The sequence below is a fragment of the Ruditapes philippinarum genome, unplaced genomic scaffold (genome assembly GCF_026571515.1).
Source record: "Ruditapes philippinarum isolate M1 unplaced genomic scaffold, ASM2657151v2 ctg345_1_1_1_1, whole genome shotgun sequence".
NCBI classification, from domain to species: Eukaryota; Metazoa; Mollusca; class Bivalvia; order Venerida; family Veneridae; genus Ruditapes; species Ruditapes philippinarum.
In genome coordinates this window covers 97,331-119,354 of record NW_026857384.1, presented here as the reverse complement: position 1 = coordinate 119,354, position 22,024 = coordinate 97,331, and the positions used below count along the sequence as shown (strand labels likewise).

At 29.9% G+C, this 22,024-nt stretch overlaps 1 protein-coding gene across 3 annotated transcripts in view; it reads left to right on the top strand.

The window, feature by feature from the left end:
• Positions 1–21,748, top strand: part of LOC132749558 (wnt inhibitory factor 1-like) — a 49,257-nt gene extending 27,509 nt beyond the window's left edge. Inside the window, exons 3-9 of one of the 3 annotated variants that reach the window (XM_060739367.1) lie at positions 2,267–2,369; positions 8,366–8,509; positions 8,876–8,980; positions 10,320–10,463; positions 16,402–16,512; positions 18,985–19,080; positions 21,222–21,748. In XM_060739367.1, the coding sequence (XP_060595350.1) occupies positions 2,267–2,369; positions 8,366–8,509; positions 8,876–8,980; positions 10,320–10,463; positions 16,402–16,512; positions 18,985–19,080; positions 21,222–21,544 (1,026 nt within the window). In that variant the 3' untranslated portion in view covers positions 21,545–21,748. The remainder of the gene's footprint in view (positions 1–2,266; positions 2,370–8,365; positions 8,510–8,875; positions 8,981–10,319; positions 10,464–16,401; positions 16,513–18,984; positions 19,081–21,221) is intronic. The other 2 variants (XM_060739368.1, XM_060739369.1) reach the window with 2 other exon arrangements.
• Positions 21,749–22,024: the final 276 nt, after the last annotated feature.

The window sequence follows — 22,024 nt, the reverse complement described above, 5'->3', positions numbered from 1 at the left end:
GACAGACTTCTTTGCAATGCCAGAGACACATAATAACCCCGCTAATAATTTGCCTCAATAACTGGTTTGGTAATAAAATAGGCAATAAAAAGCAAAAACGAATCTGGAAGATGATTCATGTAATATTATCATCATGTGCTCTATAACCCTTTGTCTTAGTAATTAGAGGAACCACAAAGAATTACCGAAAAAGCCGATAGGAATTAGGCTTAACTACAACTTTATCTTGTATTTTGATAGGCGATTGAGAAATCTTTTTTTCTTCCTTGTACAAATCAACCGCAACAAGATCTGTTTCTAATTGAGCAATTCTACAATAATAATGATTTAACTGTTACGAAATATTTGGAATTGTTGCAGAATTAATGAAATTTTTAAGAGATGTCATTTTTCAACTTTTAGAATTTACCAGTTATTGCTCCTTCTTGACTTTAAACAGTAAGAGCTCATATATCCGGCTGGGCATAAATGAAGTAGTTTATACTTTCCAAGGAGCTCTTATATCTGTTATCAGTACTACAGTTAATACAATAGGATATATATAATTTGATTCCGGTTGAAAGGAAAAAGATATTTTATTTAAACATTTTTTTCACTGTCTCAGAATGAACATAAATATAGCTAAAAATTGAAGAAAAAAGGATAAAGTTTTAGAATAAGATCTAATCTAGAAGCTTTATTATATCATATCCTACTCATCAATTTACATACGGAAGACCAACATGGAAATACTCGTAAAGCAAGTAAAGTAATAATTCGCGGTTTTTGGTGAAGTCGTCATGACAATAAATAAAGTATAAGCAGCAAGTCATCGAGATGATTGCTGTATTTATTATCATAATAATAATTAATAACTTAGCTATTTCCCTTTGGTGATTAGGCAATCGTTCATATTGTATGTAAAATAGCGTTTAATTTATTGACTGTGATTTGTTGCGGTAATAAATAAGCTATAAATTGTGAGTAACTAATGCGGTTGGTTTTATGTAATAAGAGTTCAACCAAATTGACTGAGAATTTTACAAATTTTATTGTTATTAATGTTTTCTGTTTATTGTCATTTATAACATGGAATCATGATTAAGAAGTGAATTATGTTTGAATATTATATAATCACAAACTAGCGTCACTTTTGACCATACACTATACGTTTGGTTGCTAATTCTGTATATACTTGCACACAAGCACAAATTTATGTGAATATTATTTATATTTTAATCTAATTGAACTTGTGAGTCACTGTTTTAACCAAAGTTATTGACGTGTAGACAATATGTCTTTGAATAAACATGGTCAAAGAAGCACATCGAATAGGTAACTATAACCTGTTTCTCTTGTCATTACAAGTATTTCTCACTGATCTGTGAATATATCAGATTGTGAATATATATCAGAGATTGTAAATGCATGTATAGGAGATCGTAAATACAACAGTTTATCCACAAAATGTCACGGTCGCATGCTGATTTTCCCACCCAGATTGCATATGGTTACATTGCAATGAATAAGCATTTGTACAAACGTAAACTATGCAATTTAAAATACAGAATGAGTAGCATTTCAATGCTATTTCTATCTGTTAACTGATTACTTTAATTAGTTGAGAGTGTTTTTGTTGTAGTTTTAAAGACCTATGTGTCAAATCGTTCTTGTAAAAAAAGTTGATTCACTTGGCGGAGAGATACAACGCGTGTACTGTACAGGGATTGTAACATTACTTTACTAAATATCATACTTGCTTCGATAAGACGTAGATACCAGTATTTCATACATGATTTCGTTTTTGCTCCCGAATGCTTTTTCTTTCTTTAATGTTGAATGATCTGGATCTTAAATCTTTTTTTATATGATTAGTTTTCTAAGTTGGTGGCTTTTCTTCGCATATTTGTAATATTTTCCCACAACATGTTGTACCGATTTTTTAAATCAAATTCTTTACATCAATTTTTAGCGATACGAATCTATTTCAATTGGTCTATTTTAAGATGTAGCCCTTTCTTTTATTTCTTTTGGATTCTTTTTGTGGCACTTTGTTTTACCATGGCGATGAATTTCAGTTAATTGTGGGATAAGCAGTCAGTTGGTCACAGGCGAAGCATTTATTGGTTATTGATGAGACAAAAACTATTAAACTATATCCAGGAAAGCAGGTTAAATGGGCTGACCACCGAGATAAGACAATGTTTTAAAATCGGCGTTAAAACCAAACAAACACATTTAAAAAAAGCCATTGAGCATAATGAATGATATTTTTTTTCTCTTTCAGTATACATATTGGTTTGATAATCTCAAGTCGAAGAACAAGACGATTTTGTACAACCCACTTCTGAGCATTCCTGCATCCGGTATCATACCAAAAGGACCAAAAGGTAAAAAGTCATTCAATAATTTTATTTTATAGAAAAGTAAAGGCGTGAATCAACATGACATACTGTACTGAACATTTTCAATTGTACTCTAAATGATTACTTTATTTTTAGGAAACACTGCGCACATGAAATGTACTTTTAATTTATAAATTGTAAAGTATTCTGTTTTCAATAACAAAAATAGGTATTTAGATTTGCCAGTGGTTACATGTAGATATGTGTCTTGATTGTATCAGAATGCAGCAATGGGTCCCATTGCATAAAATGAAATCACCAAGCAGGGTACACGCATTAAATTGCGACGTTCTACTAAATTTACCATTACCTTATCTAAATGCTGCAAAATGTTTGTTTCTTTAGAAACCGTCGAACTAAATCCTTAAGTATCGCATATAATATTTCACCCAGACGATATGTACATATTCTTCAAGGTGAAAAAATTAGTCTGAATGGGAAGGTTTATCTTTCCCTACTTCAGAAAAGCACAGTATCTTCTTTAGTTAGTTTTTTCCACTCCAACACTTATTGCCAAATCTATACAATCCTGAATATTATCAATTCACTTTACAATCTCAGACACTCGGTTCAGCTTCTCGTATCAGTTCTTGAAAATATCATGTCAAATAAATGCTTTTTCCTGGGAAAATAATATTTAGGGAAAATTCATGAAAATCTATTTTGAAAAATTGAATTTTTTTACATCGTTCGAATTGTACATTTTATGAATACCTGTCATAATTTTATGGTAATTTCTTTTCAACTATTCCTCAAGTTTCGAGAATGCCATAGCTGAAAGATAACTAAGATTAGAGTAACAAGGGTTAACTCGTTTTCTCAACGATAATTTGCTAAAAGGGAATGGGAAAAAATTACAAGGTTATCTTTTTGGAAGGTAGACCATACACGTAGAATTAGAATTCTCACAGTAAAGCAGGAAAAGCTTTCCAGGCTATTTAACAGGTATATAAGTGTCAAATCCGGAGTTTAAGCGATAATCAGATGTTTTGACACGTGGTCTTTGATCCCCACCCATCATTAGAAAAAGTAGATTATGTTTAGCATATGCAACAGATTTTCAAAGTTTTCCTCTCACACTCTTTTGTGCTTAAGACACGGTTATGGAAAAGAATCTTGACCTCTTGCTTAACAACACCCAAACAATTTAAATGAAACGATGAAATACCTATGATAATCAAAACATCACTATATGCATGTAAACCGTGATCTTTCAGATGTTTGAATTTTATTAACAGTTTGTCTGAATATTGCACGTAGGTTCAAGTAATGATAAAAAAATGTTGTTATCTTAGGTAAAGCCGTTGAATCACAAAGAAAGATTTCAGTGCATTTGGTGGATTTGTCTGTCATTCGAATATATTTTTTTCAATTCTTGAAATAATTTTTTTTTTCTTTGGGGAGTGTTCCTTGAACAACTTGCATAACTCTAACGCTATCAGAAAAATCTTTTAAGCGCTTTGAAAAAATAATCAATATCTATCTGCGGTGTAAGCGACAATTGAAGCATTTGGAAGCGAAATCAGATAAGTTTGGTTTTATTCAGTTTAGCATCCTCGCAGATGTAGTTGGTTTTCAAACTATTTATGTGGAAACGATGTTGATTTATATACTTATCAATTAAATCGTAATTTACTGCTGAATATCGCTTTCATTATCAGAAAGACTTTTTAGAGAAATTAATGTTTAATAAAAAAGCAATAAACCATGATGATCAATCTGCAGCGCGGCTTTATTTTCTAACATCAAAGAGGCGGCGAATTGAAAGGCGTATTTATCCGTAAAATCCTCTGTTACAATGAAAGATCATGAGAAAAAGGTAAATAAATGTCGCAGAGTAACTTTTCATGATAAATGCTATCCAGATGGTATTAAAATATTTGTAAATCCATTCTTGAACAAAGAACGAAATTATTTGGACTAAATTAGATTACTTGGCTAAGTTCAGCTTATTTACTTCTTAAAACGGAACTCTTTATAAATCTAGTGTTTTGGAACGCGAATTCGATTTTAATCGGCTTGTAAAACTGTTAATTTTTAAATGCACCTGATAACCCGTAGTGAGTGCATATCTTAAAGGCTGGGATATTCCTTAAATCCCCTCCTTTGCAAAATGTTGTAAAGAAAAATATTTCAAATTCGATAATTTAAGGTCTTGATTGAGAAAGTTCAATTATGTCTGTTTCAAATTACTCCATGAGTGGATTTAGAATCTAATTAATTTCGTCAACTTTTATCTCTCATGCATTATGTAAGAAAAGATATTTATTAAGTGCACTACCTCTGCTAGAAGAACTGAAACCTGGATTTGAACCCCTTTTTTATCTTAGGATAGATTCTTTTGAAAGATTATCTAGATTATGTGGGAAATTTTAATTCTAACATTCCAGATGCATTATAAAGCAAAGACATAATACACTCTAACCCGGGTACAGAATTTAGTAATTCATCAAGTCATTAGCCACATGAACATGTATACCGTAGTTACTTGGTCCATGTATGTATATTCTATAACTGCTTTTATCAATGGTTGTAAAACCAAAATGATTTTAGCAAATCCAGTTTATGTAATAGTATAATATTTATATTGATTTACCATAGTATTTGCTTATATTGCAATATTATTATAAAATTAGATGTATACAAATAAAAATGAGGTAGCTTTATCTTTAACGAGTCAAGCGAAGGGACTTTTGAATTTTTTTATTTATTTATACTTGCGCGTGTTTTTTGTTGTTTTTTTTTTTTCGTTTTTTATTAATGATGAAAGATAGTCTATATGTACTATTCTATAACCCGTATTGCGTATTGTAAAAAACACAACATTTTTTTAAACCTGTATTGCTTAAAAACAGGTATATGTTTAAGAACAGTTTACTACCCGAATTTAAATAACCTTCATTAAGCAATCAATAAAAAATGAGCAGGTGACCTTTGGTCAAGCGGTGAAAAACCTCTTGCTGTTGAAACAAAACTTAGAGCGCGTAACATTGGTTTCATTTTCATCTCTTCATTCTTGGTCCATTGCATTAAATGAAATGAAATTGCGTTGTTTTGTAGAGTTTCTAGTAGTTCACCAAGCTGATGACGCGAACTAGTTATTACAAAAACAAAACCGTCTAATTCAAGAGTGGATTTTTCATTTAGCCTTTAAACAAAAGTATCTGTTATTAGTTTATCTTATCATTTGCACAGACTATGAAACAAAACAACAAACGCACTAATACTCAAACAGAAACACGGAAATTGCACGATGCAGACAGAAAAAATGTAAATGTTGATAAATTATAATAGACTTACGCCATTCTGCTTAAAATCTCACGATAACAACAGAAGTATTGACTGGAGCCAGACTGGCCTAGCAAAGCAATAAATTAAGATATATATTCGACCTTCTGCTTTCAGTCGCCGGAGTTAGTGATTATAAGCACGGGCTAATTATAAACATCAAGTCTAGACGAGCTAAGAAATAATCAAGGGATGCATATTGGCAAATACTTGAATCTTCTCAAGTATAAATCTATCAAAGTCAGTTGATATTGCCAAACGTTTCGTCAAGAATAAGTCGAGGAAGAAATAAGTTGGAAAATTGATCAAATCATAAATATAATTCAGTAATATAAATCTTAAACGGAATGTAATATACATATGAATTATATAATGTGAATATTAATAATAACTGCAGATGTTTTAAAGTGACGGGACAGAAAAAAATCTTATATTAAGTTCCCGATATCTTTACATGCACCTTTTGCAATAGGTGATACCTGTGGCTGTTTATATTAAAACTTTATTTGATAACAATATCTCAAACGCACAATATGGTACGAAGGTGAACAACGTCATAGAGTCTTTAAAGACAGTAGCTATAAAGAAAAATTGAATTTGTGATAAAGGCAATTGTATAAAATAGAATTAGTCGCTAAAGTTGCATGTCCGATTTGATCATTCCTAGATTTCAACCACCAAACACAACAATGTTTACATGGCACTTAGAAAATACACCTTTGTGTCATTAAGAAAAAATAATAGCAAACACGGATAATTTTTTTAAAGGCGGCGAATCGTCCTGTTTATGTCTGCCCTTTCACTTGGACCTAAAACAATCAAAATCCATGCGCATAACAATATAAGTTCATAGCCTTGAAGTGATTCTGAAAAAAACCCACAGAAATATGAACAAAATAATCATTTTTAATATACCATCAGTTTTGTTGTTTCATAGAAATAATATATATATCATTTTGGTGTTGCATATTGATACTTCTATTAACGTTAAAATAGTATTCCTAAACGCGCACGAGACCTTTGTTTGCCAGAAAATGTGTGTATTTTGTTTGTATACCCCTACCACCGGAATAAACCATATTGTCAAGCATAGTCAGTAATCACCTTCCTTCAGTTCTGTATGTACTTTGATTTTGTTTCTACAAAATTGAAATGTTGTTTGAAAAGTGCATGGTAATTTTAATAGCATTGTTGATGTTAACAACATTTTTAAAGACTAAATGCTATAATAACAACATTTAATCATGTTGATTTTGACAACATGTTAAATAACTCACTGCTATCGTTTAGGCATTTTTACCGAGTTAGTTCTAACAAGATTTAAAATAAAAATCTTGAAAAAAAAATCAAATTTTCTTTCTCGGCGTAATATTTTACTGCACTAAATCATTCAAATTGTTTGTTCCATTATAAGATATTCATCCCAAGCTATAAAACTTATCAATTAGTATTTATATGAAAATAATCGGCAATTTAAATAAATGTATAAATACTGTATATTCAGCACACCTGTTACAAAATCTCTGAAGACTGGAACATTATTATGTTTGAAAATATATTCCAATATACCATATCTACCGGCAATGAAACATAAGTGTTATAAATTTAAAGGCCTATGAGCCATTACTGAGAACATGTTAACTCAATAAATCTTAATTCAAATTCCAAGTGGAATAGTTTTGTGGTGTAATACGAAAGCCCTCTAAATGCGTTAAGAAATAAATCAAGTAACTGAATAGTGAATAACTCATAATATCTTCAGCGGCATACTGCAAGATGCTGCACTTGAAATAATTTATTGACATAAAAAATAAAATGCAAATCTGAAAACAATAAATTAACTGCATTAAAGGGGGGAAGGTATCTGATATAGGAGTCTAGATTTTGGTTCGTAGGAACAGAGTTAATAAACTTCGGTTTTGATAAGTGTGAAAGTGGATGCGGTATATATGTTTTCGTATTGTCTGCAACTGAGTCAACAAATTTTGAATGTTGCCCTTTTGGATGTTCTTTAGCGAATCCTTTTCCAGCTAGAGCCAGTTTATCTTGGTGTGGTTGCTTATGAACTTCATGTAATCTTTGTGTGTTATAATAGGTAAAAGCAACAAAAAAACATTTTTTTTTTAAAAAAAACATGCCTTTTTGCACGAATATTGTAATATGTCAATACATAAATAAATACTTATAATTTAAATTATTTAAAGATCCTCATAAGAAATGAAAAATCTCTATCTTGCATTTACAGTACAGATATTTTTTAAGATTTAAATATCTTTACAGGGCAATATCATAAGCCATTTGACAACCAAAAATATTGTGTGTAATGTTTGTTTGTAATTTTTATTCTATTATTACAGATATCAATTCCTTGCAAGAGAAAGAATGATTTAATTCCATATTATATCAAAATTGATTTTTTTTTAATTTTTAATAGCGGAAAACCAGATGTCAATTAAGGACGACTTGTTTCAATATTATATCATTATTGCAGTTATATTTATTTACAGTTGACCAAATTGAATGTCAAATAATGAAGAAATTGTTTCAGATAAAAGTTTCACTTTATGGACAGCATTTCAGTATATCAAAATTTTATTTTTACTTTATTCGCGGTATCCCAGATGTCAATTAATGATGACTTGTTTCCATATTATATCATTCTTTATTATTTACTGGATTTTTACTTTTTACAGTATTCCAGATGTCAATTCCTTGTACGGGCAAAGATGAGGGTGTGGCACATCTTATACTGGGTTTAAGAATTATGGACCAGAACAACAAGGCAATCAAGGGATCTCCTATTAAACTTAGATTACGAAAACGATGTTTTAAATTTGGTGAGAATCATTTTCTTTTATCATTATAAAAAAATGTCAAAAGTGTTACACTTTTTTTTAACTTCTATACTTTATATGGCGAGGTTGCTTTGCGATTGCTTTTTTATCATATGTTGTTACGGTTAAATAAAGATGCACTGTAGAATATAACCATAAAGGTAAAATTAAAATAAACTGGGATTATGTGTGTCTATTGGAATTGAATTTTCTAGTTACGATCTAATGACGATTTAGATTTTTTTTTCTTTTGGTATCGAAACTTATTTACAATGTGACATACGATTTTGACATCAACATTTGCAATAAGTTAAGTTTACAGTATACACGCCTTAAGTATTTTAAGAAATGTTTCATTTTACTTTTTAGAAACTACAACATTGTGTAAAATGCCCTGTCAGAATGGTGGCCGTTGTAATCAGATCGGAGAGTGTGAATGCCCGCAGGGCTATCATGGACAATACTGTGAAATAGGTAATTCTGCAAATGCCTTATACCCAAAGCCTGTCTATGTTATATTCGGCAATCGAACAATGTTGCCCTTACAAGATGATTTTTTTCTCTCGGAAGGGCTTAATCTAATGTTGTAAGAACTTGTTGCCCAACCCATTTGCATTTTGATATATACTCATTATTTGTATGATATGTTTGTAAACATGTATTTAATGCAATAAAATATGTTTAAACTAATTTTTTTCTCTTTAACCGTAAAGCTTTGTTAGGTTTTAATCAATCTGTATTGCAACATGAAGCTTCATATGAAACAAACGTATACATCCTCTCAATGGTAGCTGCAAGTCCAAGTTAACGTTTCGTCTAGCAAACAATGTGTTCATGTATTAACCATTATATTGCATTTCCAAGAAATCGTATTGTGCAAATTTTCATATATTACTTAATTTATAAAGGTAAAGAAAATGGTGGTAATGTATTACATGGTTATTTGCACATAAAAACATACAAAGGAGTGCGAATGGTTTTAAAATATAGATAGAATAAGATAGAAAAACATTTGAAGTAGATGTAAACAAAGTTCGCCAGAATAAATGTTTTGAAAATTTGAAATAATTAGACGCGATGTACATAAGGTATTATTTTATATAGAAAAATAACAAAAGAAGCTGAAATCCTTAAACAAAAAAGAGAAGCTAAACGATGGTCTTTGCATATGTAACTTACTGACATAGAATTTATTTGCCTAATCAAATCTTATAGGATAATTAAGATTTTTATGTATTGGCTTTTCATGCAAAGCAAATTGAACATTTTTCAGCTAATGTGTACTGTATCTAAATAAAACATTTCTTTTAAAAATGGCAAGAAATCATTTCTTTGATATAATATTTATTGGTGTTTGTAACCTGAAGTGTAAAAAATGCTTTTCAAATTAGCGTTGAAATTGCTTATTGTATTTATTGTAAATATTTCAACCTGAATTCACTCCACACTCTTGATTTTCTTTTACTTATCCGCTCTCAGTTTGTTATATAATAACTGAAAAATATAGAATCATTTATTACGTTTCTTGGACACATTTTCTTATTATTTGAAAAGCCATTGCAATGCAATATATGATAACAAGGCTATCCTTTCGTTCCTTGTTCCAAAAAATATTTGGCAGATCAAAAATTCATAGTATTATATCAAAGATATGCGCTTTTCCAAAAGTTGATGGCAATGATGTTTTCTTTTATTTGATATGTGAGCAGTTTAACAAAAACATAAATAGCATTGGTCTTGTATTTATGTAAGATATGTGCTTTTTCCTAAAAAATGTTGCATATGATGTGTATTATGTTTTCTATAATTTTAGATATGTGCAATCCAAAATGTGAAAACAATGGCACGTGTATATCCCCTGATATGTGTCTTTGTTTAGACGGCTTTTATGGGAAGCGTTGCGAGAAAGGTAACCGAAAACACAAATGCATGCATGTTCACCATATGCCTGACACAGGTTTGCTATCAAAACAACATTTGTATTCATTTATATAGATGTGTTAACACATACCCATATCCTCAAACAAAGTTTGTATTCATTTATATAGATGTGGTAACTCATACCCATATCCTCAAACAAAGTTTGTATACAATTATATAGATGTGTTTACTCATACCCAAACCTCAACAACGCTTGTATACATTTATATAGATGTGTTAACTCATATCCAATCCCCAAAGAACGTTAGTATACATTTATATAGATCTGTTAACTCATAACCAATACTCAAACAAAGTTTGTATACATTTATATAGATGTGTTAACTCATAGGCAATGTTTAAACAACGTTTGCATTAATTTTATATAAATGTTTTCACTCGAACTAAATGCTTAAACAACGTTTATATATATTTTATAAAAAATGTGTTAACTCATACACAATGCTCACAAAACGCTTGTATTCATTCACATAGATGTGTTAACTCATACACAAACCTGAACGACGTTTGTTTACATTTTATATATATGTAGATGTGTTAACTCATACTCAAAACTCAAACAATGTTTGTATACATTTATAAACGTGTTTTAACAAATACCTTCATGCTCAAACAATGTGCACATTTATATAGATGTGTTAACTCATACCAAATTATCAAACAACGTTTGTATGCATTTATATAGATACGTTAACTCATAACCATTGCTCAAACACCGTTTGCATTCATTTATATAGGTGTTTAACTCATACAATCCTGAAACAACGTTTGTATACAGTTTATAAAGATGTGTTAACTGATACACAAAGCTCAAGAACGTTTGAATTCATTTTATATAGATGTGTTAACTTCATACCCAATCCTCAAACAACGTCGAATACATTTTATATCGATTTGTTAACACAATGCTCAAACATTGTCTGTATTCGTTTATATAGATGTGTTAACTCATTCAAAAAGCTCAATCAACGATTGTGTACATTCATATAGATGCGTTAACTCATATCCAAAGCTTATAACAACGTTTGTATATATCTATATAGAAGTGTTAACTCATAACCAATACATTTGTATTCATTTTATATAGATTTGCTAACTCATACTAGGATCTTTCAAATAGAATCTATTTATTTGATAGACCCTGCTTATACCCAAAGCCCAAACAATATTTGTGTTTCTGTATATAAACGTGTTAACTGGAACCAAATTGCAGTTGTTTATATAGATGTGTTGTGTTGACTCTCATTTTAATAGACAATGCTGAAATGTCTGAAACACCTTATGTTTAGTCTTATTTTCTTTTTTATGTATCATTCATTTTGGTCGAATATACATTTTTTCATTAATGCTGAAAGTATTTGTTTTAGTTTATATAAGTACAATGTAGGTAATTGAATTAATTTAACAATGCATTACTGGGTCATGATTTATACTTATTAAGTACGTATATTAATAGTCTTTTGTACCTTTCAAAATAATGTATTAAAAGTATACATATTCAACTTAATGTTATGTCTAGATTTTGACAAACAGACTATATATCAATAGAAACATTCTCAAATGCGTCTGAAATAAAGTAATGATATTTGAACAAGTAGGCATTTGTTGAATAGGTCTTTATCTTATTTGTCATAAACATATATCTTCATCATTGTATTGAACTATAAAATGTTTTGTAACGAAACAATACCACAATCGAAGTTTAAAGGCATATTTATATTCTGTTAACCACTTTGTTGCAAACTATAAGATAATATTTTATTAGATTTGGAAAATATTATTATTTTACCAATTGTCTCTTGTATACAATTAAATAAGCATTAAATGTTACAAAATGAAAGGCTCTTTTATAACATGGATTATCCATAGTTGTCACATGCTTTTGTATAAAATATTGAGTTATCAAAAAGCTATGAACTTTATTCTTTCTATAAAGACTTGAATTAGCAAATTACATAAATGAAACATTTTAAACTTTGAATAAATCTTACACAACATTTAAAAGGTTAAAAGGTAATGATAAGAAAACTTTATACCATTACAAAATAAGTAACACTTTTCGATTAAATGTTGTCATCATTTTCTGTATTGTAAGAAATACAGTTTGAGTGAAATCATTTTGTAACTTGTATTTATTACCGTTCCATTGAAGTTTCTCTAAATTGGTATTTCGTCACACCAAAATGAAATATATCCCACACAGTCTTTTTTTTTATTTCTTCTTTTTGATGATTATTCTTGATATATTTCTGCAATACACTGCATGTGACTTGCTTTTGCATGTTTTGAATAAATTTTCTGCGTATAACCAATTATCTGCATATAATATCAAAATTGATATGAAGTTTATTACTCTATTATCTGTATATACCTATTCTGTAATGCTATAAACTTAAAAAAAAAATAGAATTTCAAAACATTTGAACAAGATGGCTTTGGCAGTATCAGAAAATAATATCTGTACATTTGATAACATCATCAATAAAAGTATTTTTATTTTAACCTCAATATTATGTGATTTTATTGCTCTAATTTGACTGTATTAATGTAACTTGAGCGATTAATATTAATTTCCCGTTTATTACAAATACAAACTATAATGTATTTATTACAATGGCTATAGATCAAAGGAATGGGTTATTTTATAAAAACGAGTCTCGTCTATGTTTGGTGGCTGATTTTAAAGTTGTATGTCTCAAGATGAGCGTAAATACAAATGAATTTCAAGAAAATCAAACTTGAGAAAAAAATGTACTAAGATTTCAAGAAAAGTTAAAAGATTCAAATAAATCTGTATATGCTATGTGCGATTTTTGACTGATTTTGCAGTATTTATAACCATATTTCTACTACATGATTAGCGCAGTGAGGGCTATTTTGGCATATGTTAACCTTTTTTTATTTGGTAATTCAAGTAGATTGTAAGTGATGTTTCCAACGTGTAACCTTTCCTTTCTTTTACTTCACAATATATTCCTTCTAAATACATTTTCAAAATTTTCTTGAAAGTTAGCATGAATCTAAAGGCATGCTGCCATGTCGTATTTTCGTTGTTTTTTTCGCAACGAAAGTGTTAAAAAGATGCAAAAATATGAAGAGACGACAATGCAACTTTGGCGTGTTTAACCATTGTAATTTTATTTTTTTTTAATTAACATACTTGTCACATTTAAAAGTAAAAACACAAAGATGCGCTTAAAAATTTGGAAGCATTTCCCCTTTTTTCCGCATTTTTTGCGTTTTTGCAGTTTCCATAGCGAAAAGAGCGAGAAAACGACATGGCCTTAATCAGTCACCAAAGCTATAACATTAATACACTATCATTTTCCTTCATTTGTATCATACCTTATGCAAATGAAATTCTTTCAACGATTCTCTACTTTTAGTAAGAGCAAATATTATTTTAACCATACCATTTCTGATACTGTTCTTCTTTATGTTTTACTACTTTTATTAAAACACCCATTCCGATTTAACTTGGTGTTTACTCACACTAAAGCTTCGCTCTTGTCTTTGAAGTGTTGTTTATCGTCCTGTACTTATACTAAAACAAAGAATTGTTAACATGTTAATATGAAGGAATTGTCGGGCATATGAAATGTTATTGGTCATTGAGCACTAGTACATTTTACAGAATATATTCGAGCCAATGTATTGATATTGCTTACAATGTACCATTCTTTTTAAAAGAACAAATTCTATGCACCGAAGTTTTACATATCAACGATTAATATTATTACCACAGACTGATTTAAATCTAAGGACTAAATGAAAACATTATTGTTTACATGAACAGTGCAATCTTCGTTATTTACCTAAAATGTCGATTTTATGCGCTCTTATGATTACTTTTTTCTATAAATACAGTGCAGTCTTTACAATAACTTTAGAGACAAATGTAACTATTGTTCCCATTTTACATTACCATAAAGTACGCAAGTTTGTCTATTAAAAACTTAAAAACAGCACTTGTTTTGGTTATTTTCATAAAAGCAAAACTATCACTTTTGTATGCACTGTGAAATTGCTCAATGATAAAATATAATGTTCGTTAAGATCAATCCTAAATTCCTTACTTTAAAGATTAACTTTTACTATTGTAAGCATTGTAAACTTTAAGAAATATGATTTTTCAGCTTTGTGTATTAATCCATGCCAGAATGGAGGCCGCTGTGTAGCCTCGGATGCTCAAAAATCGGATGCTATAAACTTAAAAAAAAAAATAGAATTTCAAAACATTTGAACAAGATGGCTTTGGCAGTATCAGAAAATAATATCTGTACATTTGATAACATCATCAATAAAAGTATTTTTATTTTAACCTCAATATTATGTGATTTTATTGCTCTAATTTGACTGTATTAATGTAACTTGAGCGATTAATATTAATTTCCCGTTTATTACAAATACAAACTATAATGTATTTATTACAATGGCTATAGATCAAAGGAATGGGTTATTTTATAAAAACGAGTCTCGTCTATGTTTGGTGGCTGATTTTAAAGTTGTATGTCTCAAGATGAGCGTAAATACAAATGTATTTCAAGAAAATCAAACTTGAGAAAAAAATGTACAAAGATTTCAAGAAAAGTTAAAAGATTCAAGTAAATCTGTATATCTGTATGTGCGATTATTGACTGATTTTGCAGTATTTATCACCATATTTCTACTACATGATTAACGCAGTGAGGGCTATTTTGGCATATGTTAACCTTTTTTTATTTGGTAATTCAAGTAGATTGTAAGTGATGTTTCCAACGTGTAACCTTTCCTTTCTTTTACTTCACAATATATTCCTTCTAAATACATTTTCAAAATTTTCTTGAAAGTTAGCATGAATCTAAAGGCATGCTGCCATGTCGTATTTTCGTTGTTTTTTTCGCAACGAAAGTGTTAAAAAGATGCAAAAATATGAAGAGACGACAATGCAACTTTGGCGTGTTTAACCATTGTAATTTTATTTTTTTTTAATTAACATACTTGTCACATTTAAAAGTAAAAACACAAAGATGCGCTTAAAAATTTGGAAGCATTTCCCCTTTTTTCCGCATTTTTTGCGTTTTTGCAGTTTCCATAGCGAAAAGAGCGAGAAAACGACATGGCCTTAATCAGTCACCAAAGCTATAACATTAATACACTATCATTTTCCTTCATTTGTATCATACCTTATGCAAATGAAATTCTTTTAACGATTCTCTACTTTTAGTAAGAGCAAATATTATTTTAACCATACCATTTCTGATACTGTTCTTCTTTATTTTTTACTACTTTTATTAAAACACCCATTCCGATTTAACTTGGTGTTTACTCACACTAAAGCTTCGCTCTTGTCTTTGAAGTGTTGTTTATTGTCCTGTACTTACTAAAACAAAGAATTGTTAACATGTTAATATGAAGGAATTGTCGAGCAAATGTATTGTTATTGCTCGTCGAGCACTGGTACATTTTACAGAAAATATATGAGCCAATGTATTGATATTGCTTACAATGTACCATTCTTTTTATAAGAACAAATCTATGCACCGAAGTTTTACATATCAACGAACAAATATTACTTTCAAAGACTGATTTTAATCTAAGGACTAAATTAAATCATTATTGTTTACATGAACAGTGCAATCTTCGTTATTTACCTAAAATGTCGATTTTATGCGCTCTTATGATTACTTTTTTCTATAAATACAGTGCAGTCTTTACAATAACTTTAGAGACAAATGTAACTATTGTTCCCATTTTACATTACCATAAAGTACGCAAGTTTGTCTATTAAAAACTTAAAAACAGCACTTGTTTTGGTTATTTTCATAAAAGCAAAACTATCACTTTTGTATGCACTGTGAAATTGCTCAATGATAAAATATAATGTTCGTTAAGATCAATCCTAAATTCCTTACTTTAAAGATTAACTTTTACTATTGTAAGCATTGTAAACTTTAAGAAATATGATTTTTCAGCTTTGTGTATTAATCCATGCCAGAATGGAGGCCGCTGTGTAGCCTCGGATGCTCAAAAATCAGGTGTCTGTTGGTGTACAAGTGGTTTCTATGGCGAAGCTTGTGAATTTAGTGAGTAATTATCTCATACCGTTGATTATAACTTTTTTGTAGAAAAGGTCAATATGGTGTAAAAGTATTAAAGAAATGTTATAACGGCGGCAAAAGAGACTATGAAAAAAAAATTAAAGTGACATTATGCTTATCATTTTCATTGTCAAGTTGAGCTGAATTGACAATCTATTTGAAAAAATTGACAAACAGTCTATATTTGAAAATGTTATGGAAAAAATATAACTCTGTCTAAGATACAAAAAGACGGCCCCATTCTTTTTTTATAAGTTGAACGTTATAGGTAAATTCCGATAGATATTTAGAGAAATTTCCTTTGGCTATGATATTTATTTATCATCCATGTGAATTGAATATAATTATTGCAAAATGTAAACTTATGTTCTCACTATATACTTTTGGATGGGCATAATGTCACTTTACGTCTTTCAATATTACGAAATATTTACTAAGAATTGACAGATAACATGTTTTCTTGTGTGTTTGTACCAGATGTATTTTGTGTGAACTCTTTGGATAACAAAACTAAATAACCTGTGTCTAGCATACACTGTGCATTATATATCCAAAATATAATCAAATTAAAATCAAGACAATCCCATAACGTTAACAAAACACTAGCTAACAGTAATTCTTCCTGCGTTTGCAGGTAAACATACTTCTCTGCTTTACATTGAACAGTTTTAACTTTCTGTTACCTTTCTGTTTGTCTGCACTTTTTTCTTCCCTTTTTTTGAACTCTAAACTCTTAGAGTAACAGAACTTTGATAAAATTCATTACTTCTCGGATGATGCATTTCTATTATTTGCTTACATCGAATTTGATTCGAATAAACACATTAACATTTGAGCCAAAATCATGTGAACATAATGTTTCCGCAACTGTCGTCTCTTAATTTTCTGTAAATTAATATGATTGTTTATATATTCTGTTTATATAAATGTTTATATGATCTGAAACAAAGTCTGAATATTGCCTTACATTTACGAACATAACGCAATTGAATAGAACTTTAGCAGCCAATATCTGCTAGTAGTCAATCTATTGCGGACCGGACCCATTACCTTAGATACTAGTATATGATTTTTTAAATTCGAAACCATTTGAATGCCAAACCTACTTATATAATTCACAATAGTTTTTCGTATTTGAACGGAGATGGTCTTTTGAAACAACAAACCCATTGTCTTGAGGAAATGGTGTCTTGAAATAAAGCGTTATTGTTGCTGTTTGTTCCGTGTTATTCTAAAGAGTTTTCAACAATATGTTTATGAGAACAAATATATCTTTCATGTTTGTCGTCAAGCCAGATTGCTCGTATGAAATTGGAATTGACTACAAAAAAACACCAATAAATCGCATATTATCATTTTTTGACAGGAAATGTCAGTTACATAATGACCTAGACTGTTTATGGTGTATTCTGGGTAATCATGGGTTATCAAAAAGTACAATGCACCAGTAGCGTCATAATTTAATATTGATATTACAGTATGAACACATATTGAAACGATTTAAGCGTGAATATATATTTGTTTTTGAATGTATATTTGATAATGTCGAATGACACTTGCCAAAATAGGATAAAAATGTCAGCATGTAATTGTCCGTCTGCAAGAACTGCTTCCATTTCTTGTTTCTTTATGCGAATGAGTTTCAGAAAGATCCGGTGGCAATAGTTTCTTTATCTATATTCTTACTTTTGACTGGTATTTTATGATAATTGCAAAAACAATCGTATTTTACGGAACAGCAAAAACTTCCCCGTCAATTCATTTGGTTCGATTTAGTCTTTCGGTCATTGATTTGCAGGTTACGTCATAATGACGCAATGATACATTGTGAAATATCTCTCTAGTTCTCTATAAAGTGAATATATTTTGAAAGTCATATCTCAAATTCATTTATTTCTTCATGAGGTGCACTGACAAGGTTGGAGAATTGTTTACTTCTGACTGGTGTTTATGTAGGTTATCCGGCACGGTTAATTGACCAATTGTACCATGGCATATGGCAAATTTCACGGCTTGTTACCGATTAATGCGTGGATTAATGCGTGGAACCATGTTTTCATTATTGATAATGAAATGCTACAAAACACGTGGCTTCATTCATTTTTTTCCGAGTTCCCTACATCAAGATTAGTAAATAATAATCAAATGGGCATATACTTAAATTCAAAATGATTCATTTCTTTTGTAAAATCATAAAAATGACTCGACTGATTAAAAAACACGCCTTTTTTTTAATCATGTTTCACCAAAAGTTCTGTTTGTTGCATTTTTTGGCAAACCTAGTGCCTTTGTTTGAGCGCCATTTTGATAAAGTTTTTCTGGCAATGAAAACTTGTATCGAGCCCGGGATTCAACCTTGCAAGGTAGATTTGAAAACCGAACTCTTTCCCTAATTTGACTTGTAATATAAAAATAAACGATCAATTGTAAAGAAATAAATCTATCTTTTTATTTCAGGTTGGTGTGTCGAGCCATGCCAGCATGGTGGACTGTGCATTGGCACCAACAAGTGTAACTGTAAATCGGGCTTCAGTGGAAAGCAGTGTGAAAATAGTAATTATTTTCCTATTAATATCATAGTCCTTGGTCAGGCTGTAGTCATGGGCGTTTTAACCTTTAACCTATTGGCGACAACTTAAATCACTCTCGTGACTATTGCAGACCAAGATAGGCAGGCACAATTGTACCGCCTGATCATGGTCTGCACTGTTCGATATTTAGACTATATTTATTTTAAAATTTTCCCTAAAATGATGAATGGTTTTGTCCAGAATGAAAGATGGACAAGTCTATTTAAGATATTTTGGGTGGTAAGGGTCAATATTGTATATAAAGATTATTTTGTACCATTACAAAGGAATATGTTAGTTGCTATTGACACAAATGTGTACTTCCTTAGGACTTCATATAAACAATTAAATTTCAGTAAATCAAAACGAAAAAAAAAATATATCAAATGATTCATATTCTATATATCCAGATAATTCTTTGCGATTTAACGTAAAATATAACAGCAATTATTTTTCCTATATCATCTTACTACCCAGTTGCAAAAAAGAATGAGTTGCAATTTTGAGATTATTTTTCATAGCAAGTGACCCAAGGTTATGCTCTTAAATTTCAAAATTAACATTTGATATATTTTAGAGCTTTTTTTTTCATTTAATTGCCATAAAAGTTACCAAATGATTAAACCGTTTATTCATAGTCTATGTCATTAAATGAGCAATAATTATACTTTTTTCATAAAAAATTATTGTGTCTCAAACTAAATATTTAATTTTCTCTTAGCTCTTTCGTTGAAAACAAATCTTCACTTTGAAATTAATTTTATAGAGATGGAATTTAAAGTTCTTATAACAAGAAGCACCTATGTTCTTACATAAGCAGACAATTTGTTCCAATGTAATCGTAATATCTTATACTCGTTCATCATTTTATAGAAACGCTCAGATGTGTTAGTTTTTGTGGGTGGGGTTCAAGCACAAATGTGTTTTAAACGAGTCGTGTAGCATGTAGCGAGCTTCTCCAATTCTAGTAATGTATTTTTAAGTAAAGCAAACAACTGAACGAAATTAATGTTAAAATAACTGCCGTTAGATGTATCATTTTTTTGTTTTAAGAAAAATAAGACAGGTATCAAATATTACGAGAAAATCCTGTGTGCTTATTAGATATAACTTTATTTCTTTCATCTTAATTACCCTAATTTATCTGGTGTATAAAAAGCTCATCATATGCTTTTTTTTTCATTATTATTGTAAAAAAATTATACACTGTATTCAAAAACAATTGATGAGATGAAAATAAGTAAACCTTGAACCTGCTGACTTTCTTAAATCGACATTTTTTTCATTTTTGAACTGTCCATTATCAGTTTAGGGAATATGATGATGAAGATTTGAACCTGGTCGGCCAACGGTATAGAGCCTGGTCAGACTGCATGGCGGTGCAGGCTGCCTGGCACTAAACGTGTGGCATTGTTTTTTACCATTTACCAGCAGGTTAAGGTTTAATAATGTTTGTTTTCATCATAATTTTTACTATATAATTTCCAAGCTGATGGTCAAATATTGTAGGTCAAATTATTTTACAAATTTTTCTTAGGCCAAGTGAATACATCTTTATTTATTTACAAATGGTTTATGTTTTAAATGATGTCAGATAAGAACGAAATCGGAGAAAAAAATCGTTGCAACAGTCATTACGTATAATAATAATAATAATAATAATAATAATAATAATAATAATAATAATAATAATAATTAATTTAAATACAGCTACATTTGTACGAATTTTGGTTTAAAGTGAATTGGTCTATAATGATACGGTCCATAATGCAATTAATAATCATGTTGATAGTATTTGGTATCAAACATTCTGACAAATCATGAAAACATTATACATGGATGTTGTTGGCAAATACAAGATAGATGATCTGATATAACACATATTTATATAGCAGATAATAAGTGTTGCAGAACAAAATATTATTATTCATGTTCATGCTAAACCATTTTATCTACATTTTTTTCTTTCATCCAATATTTTTTAAGAGTATCAAAATATATTTCTGTAGTTTTTATCAATATTTTAAATACTTATAGAAATTGTGTCCATAATAGGCCAATTCCAAGCTCACACATTTTCCCTTTCGTAAGCAAAATGTTCTAAATGCTTGATTTTGTTTGCAGAGGATAAACGGCCTAAAAGAGTTGCGGAATTAATAAAAGAGAAGAGGAGACAGGAAACATGTGATAGACTTCCACAAGAAATTAAAAAGATTTGTGTTAAAAGCAAACGCTGTAAAACTAAACAGGAAAGAACGTCTAAAAAATGTAAATCGAAGAATGTGTCTCGATTTAAAAAATGTAAAAAGCGGCAAGAAAATTTAGCAGCAAGGTGCCTAAAACAACGGAAAAAGCGCCGTAAACGAAGGAAAAGATGCCAAAAGAAACAGAAAGCTTTCGCGAAAAAGTGTTCTCATTACCGGAACAATCGGAATAAAGTGGATTAACGTAATGTAACGGGATTACAGGGTGTTTTAATTTTAAATGGAAACGCGGGTAAATTTTTATTTAAAACTGTACATAGTATGACACTATCAATTGACGCATTTATATTGACTATTTAAAATTACTTTTTTTATATCAATTGCATTTTGAAGCAACAATAGAAGTTGCGACTTTGTTGTAATACAATGTAGTACGATATACTTGAAGGTCAAGTGTTGTTTTCATTATTCTGGAGAAAATGTTGAACAAAAAAATAGAATCTAAATGTTAACAAACATGACGTCATTATTTTTAAATGTCATAACATCGACGTCATCTTTTAAACTGACATAAAAGAACATAATACGTCTGATACTGACGTGTAACAATTACTAGATGGACCTCTATGTTCAATGCACTAATATAATTCTAAAAAAAACCCGCTTTCTAACTCCTTACCGCTTTCTAACTCCTTATGTCAGATTTTTGTCTGTATGAAACTA